This window comes from Geotrypetes seraphini, chromosome 3 (assembly GCF_902459505.1).
Source record: "Geotrypetes seraphini chromosome 3, aGeoSer1.1, whole genome shotgun sequence".
NCBI lineage: Eukaryota > Metazoa > Chordata > Amphibia > Gymnophiona > Dermophiidae > Geotrypetes > Geotrypetes seraphini.
In genome coordinates, this window is record NC_047086.1 from 335,099,140 (window position 1) to 335,105,363 (window position 6,224).

Below are 6,224 nucleotides of genomic sequence, written 5' to 3' on the forward strand. Positions count from 1 at the left end.
AGATCCCTGGTCTGGGGTATATTTGCATCTGACAGGTCTTTTGAAGGTTGCTGTATGGAGCAGGTCTTTTGTAGGTTGCTGTGGATCTGACATCAATCCTAGCTTTTTTATGATGGGGTCATGACCAGGGCTGAATTGGTCATGTTCCAGGAAAAGAAATTATCAGGCAAAGGTAACTTTCTCCATAGTCATGATTTTTTTATCTGGAATCCAGGATCACATAATTTTAAATGTCTTGACTTACACTTTTTTTTCTGAACTCTAGCCAAAGTCTCTTTATGTAACGTTATTTACTGGGGGGTTTTTTCTTTTTGTTTTTCTGTTTTAGTTCCAACAGTGGCTGAACAGTCTACAACTCCACCCAGATTTAATGGAGAAGGAATTACTATTAAGAAAGGTATAATTATGCTTAATTATTCTTTCCGACCTGAGAAGTTAAACAGTCTCAACCACTTTTTTGTAATTCTTCTCTAGGGTCAAAATAACTCCCCCAAAATTTAATAGGCTGAAACTTTTCACAAGGGGAAAACCAGTAAAAAGGCATGAGTTCAAAAATAGACAAGTCTTTACTGGGGGTCTCAAAATATACTGGGGATTCAGATAAACAAACCTCACACACACATGTTTTTCTATGAGAAGAATGCCTGCTTCTTTAGCATAGAAACTTAGAATAAAACAAAGCAGGTAGAAGAAAGGGCAAGACAGTTGTAAAAAGTGAAATCCCCTCCACCCTCCACTACTCTAACTAGAGAATGACACGATGGCAGTTAACCTGCAGCTAGCCGCGGGTAACCCGCCAAAATGGTTGGGGGGAAAAGTGCTCACTGCGGGCACAGGGACAAGGCCATCCACCGCTCCGTGGAGCGGTAAATGGCCTTGTCCCCACAGTTAAGGGAGGGAAGGTGCGCGGTCACCTCCCTACCTACGGCCAAATCTATCTCCCTCCATCCCCCACCCTTACCTTCGCGGCGCTTTTGTAAAAAACTTACTAAAGCCGGCAAAGTCTGCCTGCCTGCAGTCACGTGTGTGTGTACGGAAGCTTCTCTGACATAAGGTGAAAGAAAATACAGTCAAACCTCGGTTTGCGAGTAACATGATTTGCAAATCTTGTCTCGCAAACCGAGCGTTGCTCTCCCCCCGCGTGAACCGGTCCCTGCCCAAACAGCATTCAGCCTTACCCCCATCTGACACCGGCACACAGCCCACAGGACGTGCCGGTGCCAGTGAAAGAAGTTCCTGCCTCTTGCCTGGGCCTTGAGCATGCGCAGATGCTCAAGGCCCAGGCAAGAGGCAGGAACTTCTTTCACCGGCACCGTTACGTCCTGTGGGCTGCATGCCGGTGCTAGATGGAGGATAAGGCTGAATACTTTTGGGCGGGGGGGAGGGGTTTGCGAGCTGGGGGAAGCGATGCCGGTTCTCAGGGGGGGGAACGTATCGAGCGAGTTTCCCTTACTTCCTATTGGGAAACTCACTTTGATATACGAGTAATTTGGTTTGCGAGCATGCTTCTGGAACAAATTATGCTTGTAAAACAAGGTTATACTATAATCTGGCTGGTACCACACACCAAGGGCAGTTCCTACCTCCCTCCTCCCCACCCCCACCCAAATCTTCACAAAATAGGTTAAGTCATGAGAGAGGATTTAAATCACAGTACTGGTGGTTTCTATATGAAGATTTTAGAGGAACTAATATGTAAAAGGCAGATTCTTGGGTGGAAGCTAGATATGCTTTTGAGGGAGTAAGCAATCTTATTAGCAGATCTCATTAGAACATAAGAATAGCCGTACTGGGTCAGACCAATTATCCATCAAGCCCAGTAGCCCGTTCTCACGGTGGCCAATCCAGGTCACTAGTACCTGGCCAAAACCCAAGATATAGCAATATTCTATCCTACCAATACAGGGCAAGCAGTGGCTTCCCCCTTGTCTTTCTCAATAACAGACTATGGACTTTTCCTCCAGGAACTTGTCCAAACCTTTCTTAAAACCAGCTACGCTATCCACTCTTACCACATCCTCTGGCAATGCATTCCAGAGCTCCTATTAGTTTTAAAAGTATTTCTGTGTAGATTCATCGAGTGTCCCCCTAGTCTTTGTAATTTTTGACAGAGCAAAAAATCGATCCATTTGTACTTATTCTACTCCACTCAGGATTTTGTAGACTTCAATCATATCTCCCCTCAGCCGTCTCTTTTCAAAGCTGAAGAGCCCTAATCGTTTTAGTCTTTCCTCATACAACAGGAATTCCATCCACTTTACCATCTTGGTTGCTTTTCTTTGAACCTTTTTCTAGCACCACTATATCTTTCTTGAGATAAGGAAACCAGAATTGAACGCAATTCTCCAAATAAGGTCACACCATGGAGCGATACAGAGGCATTATGATAATTGTTGCAATGAGGTAAAGAGGCATAAGAGCATCACGATACCTTGAATGCAATAACTATCTGAAATTTAACTTTATACCTCACAAGGAGCCAATGGTATTCCAGAAATAATGGAGTAACATGTTCAATGTAGCATGCATGATGGCATTGGTCTTCTATATTTACTGTACTTCTCCACAGGTCACTCTCTGAATCACAAACTCATATATATAAACTCATGCAGACCTCAGCTCAAAATTTTATTGCTGTCAGGGATTTACACATCTAATCATCATCAGTCAGTCCAACGAGGTTAAATACATTATAATAGCACTTCGCAGCAATTTCCAATCTTAAAATATCAGATAAGAAATATCTCATCATTTTTCAAAATTTAGCAGCAAAAATCTTTTTATTTAGTTTATCTCTCAGTTGGTAAGGGAACTGTTCCTTTGATTTGACTCATGTTTTACATTATAGATGTTTCAAGGCATGCCCCCTTTTAACTGTATCAGTTTAAGCATTCTCCCGGCCAAGATGTTTAAGCTTGGAGGGTGGTGTCTTACCTAAGATGACAGGGATATCATACACCTTTGAGAATAGAAATAAGCAGAACAAGAGTAATAAGCTGCTCAAACCAAGTAAACTTACTGAGCTGAGAAACCAAAGAGTATAGTCACATGCCTTACCTTTAAGCAGTTGATTAGGTGACATGGTGTATCGTGGAGATGTCTTAGGATCAGCAAAAAGCTCACCCAGGAGCAAGCACTTCAGAGAGATTAAGGGAGACTAGTAGAGCATATTTCCCCATATCAAGCTGACACTCGGTTTCTCTTAAAGATAAAAGGCAAAACTCTGTGGATGAAACCAAACTCTCGAGGATGAAGTGAATTTGGCAAGAAATGACTGCAGCTCTAGCAAAACTGTTTTCTCTTATTTTCTAAATGAAAGAAAGTTTAGAGACCGGTCAGTAGCTGGAGGGGTCCATAGAATCAAGAGGATGAATTATGGCTTATTTCAGTAGTTTGGGGGGTGGGGAACAGTTGCCAGGCTATGATTCGGCAAGGGCAAAAGAGAAATAAACATCCTTCAAAATATACTCTGGTGCGTTTCTGTGGGAAAATCCATTCCCACAGTTGTAGTATGCTTCACTTTAGCACACTCGTGTTCACAGAAACATGTACACACCCACATGTCTATTTACATGTAGAGGGGCTAGAAAGTAATTCCATGAGCCATGCTGTTAATGCTTTCCCCATTTTTATAAATATGCTAACAGAAAGTCACCTCCATTTGCTCCACTCGTACTGTTTCTTACCACCCTCTTTTCCCTTGTGTTTTTCCACTCGCCCCATCACTCCACCCCTCAGACTTGATCTTAACAGTATCTGTCATCCTCAGATAAATAGAATTGATGGTTGCTTCCAGCTGTCCCTGCTTCCTTTCATTCCATATGGGCCAGACCTACTCTGGGCACCATACATAGTTGCATGAGTGAAGCTAGCTCTTCCATCTATTCCTTGAGGGCTAATGCAGTCAATACCTTCTTTTAAAATCCGGTGCAGTGTTTAATATCTTATAAACACAGGCCTTCACACAGACAAGTGTACCCTTTTTGTCTACACAGTCCTGGAACAATAGACGCAGGTTATCTATAAAGGATCCCTAACATTAACACTTAGCAAAATTTGGTAACGCAAAATTCTGTATGGTTTTCCTTCTATAAAACTTTTCTCTATTCATTGCAAATACCTAGGCCTCCTTTTACGAAGGCGCCTTAGGTCCCTAACGCGCGGAATAGCGCGCGTTAGCCGCTACCGCTTCCTCTTGAACAGGCGGTAGTTTTTCGGCTAGCGCACACTAATCTGGTGCGTGCGCTAAAAACGCTAGCGCTTCTTCGTAAAAGGAGCCCCTAATGTTTAAATATTGTAATGCTGGAAGTCTTTTGTTTGTATAAAATAATTAGTTCGCCTTGGCTTTTGACACTGTGGACATTTGAGTTGTATTTTTTTTCTCTAACATGTTTTGTGTGGTGTTTTGTTTTCCATTCCTCAGAGCCAGCTGTCTTGTTTCCTCAACAGTTATGTGAGGAAGCCCATTTGGGAACACATCCTGTAACTACCACTTCAATGCGTTCTTTTCATTCTGTGGTTGAATCCACAGGTGCATTCAGTGCTATGAATTCACACCATCTGCCAGTGCCACAGAACAAGCAAATAACCCTTTCATCTACCTGGCCTTCACTGAGCTCAGGAACACCACTAAATGCAATTAATACCCAACAGCAAAACAGCAATTCAACAGATGTGCATAACTCAAGACCGGAAAGCAACAATTCACTCACTGAAGATGTTCTGCGCTGCTTAGATCTCTCGCTACAGTCCATTTACAGGGATGACAGCATAAGCACAAATGCCAGTGGCCCATCTTCTGCTCCCCAAACAAATATGTTTAATGTGACCACCAGCAGTCTAAACAACCAGAAGCATTCCTTCAATGTCGCCACACTCTGCCCTGGCAATGCAGAGACTTTTGAGGTGAGGTACCCAAGTGTGAGCCTGGAGAATACATATCATACCTTGCTGAAAGCAAAAGAACACAGGAAACCAGTCGCTGCACAACTTCCTACCAATATGCTGGCAGCCCCCATTAACTCTAATGCATCTTCCCATAGTTCACAGACTGGTCTGTTTGATCCGGCAATCTTTAGTCTCCAAAATGGTATTCCCCTTACTGCAAGCTCCCAGAATCGAAGTAGTCAAACTTGTGTTCAGAATAATCATTATTTTGGAATGGAGGGGAACCAGATTGAGTCTTACCACTCAATGGAAACCAGTCTTAATATGGATATAGAATCGCTTTTGCAGGGCTTGTCTCAATGAAAGGAAAAGCCAATTTTTCCCAGCAGGTTGTGTGTTGGTTGCTGCAATTTTCCACTTCTGTATGTAAAGCTCAGCAGCAGAGTGCAGTGTGGTTAACTTGGGCATTCCCTTTTTAATGAACAAATGCCTACCCAGATGAAGATTATTTGATTTTTAAATTATACTTCCTTTGGGCTATTTACTTAACCCTCCATGGCCTTGGGTGTGAAACTTGGATTATGCAGGGAAATGGCTGTGGTACTTTACAACTCACCTTGATCTCTGATTTGGAAAGACAAATTTCAAGTTAAAAATCCTAATTCAGATTTTCTCTCTTGAGAGAGGGGTGTAAAGTGCCTTAAGAGTCTTTGGAATAGAGAAGAATACTGCTACTAAATGCTAAAGCCTAAGCCATTGTGAAAGAGAGAGAGATGGACGTTGACGAGAACAAAGATCTGGACTCCTGCATTATAATAAGAATTGTTCTACAGGGTTCCACAGTGTTTTTGAAAATATTCTGGGGTTGGGTGGAGGGAGGGTTAGGTTTTGTTTGTAGAGTACTTATTTTAAGGTAATTATCTGTTAAAATGAAGTTATTATAAAGTATTTTTTTATTTCTAAAATGAGCTGATAGTCTTGTTTCTCATGTGTTTACTTCTCTATGAATTATCTATATTTGCTTTCTAGCAAATTAACCCTTTGTAAACTGTAATGACTGTGTCATTGTGAAATCTACTTGATATTTGCTATAAAATGAAAGAAGGGTCAAAGGAATTGACTGTGCATCCATCCCTAAATCTAAGAAAACATCTTTAATTATAGTCTGATGTAAAACGGCAAGTGTTATTTGGAATCATATTACTGTCTACTTTCTAGGTAAACTATATAAATGAAATGCATTCTGGTCCTGATTCTCAAATCCTTTTATTCATAGTCATAGAATGAGTGAAAGGCCTTAATGAAATGGGACCATTTATGGCTAAACAGTGTATTTC

At 41.6% G+C, this 6,224-nt stretch overlaps 1 protein-coding gene across 2 annotated transcripts in view; it reads left to right on the forward strand.

The window, feature by feature from the left end:
• REL (REL proto-oncogene, NF-kB subunit) overlaps window positions 1-5,852 on the forward strand; it is a 111,992-nt gene extending 106,140 nt beyond the window's left edge. The window contains exons 10-11 of one of the 2 annotated variants that reach the window (XM_033938620.1): window positions 329-397; window positions 4,424-5,852. In XM_033938620.1, the coding sequence (XP_033794511.1) occupies window positions 329-397; window positions 4,424-5,250 (896 nt within the window). In that variant the 3' untranslated portion in view covers window positions 5,251-5,852. The remainder of the gene's footprint in view (window positions 1-328; window positions 398-4,423) is intronic. The other variant, XM_033938621.1, reaches the window with a different exon arrangement.
• The last annotated feature ends 372 nt before the right edge of the window (window positions 5,853-6,224 follow it).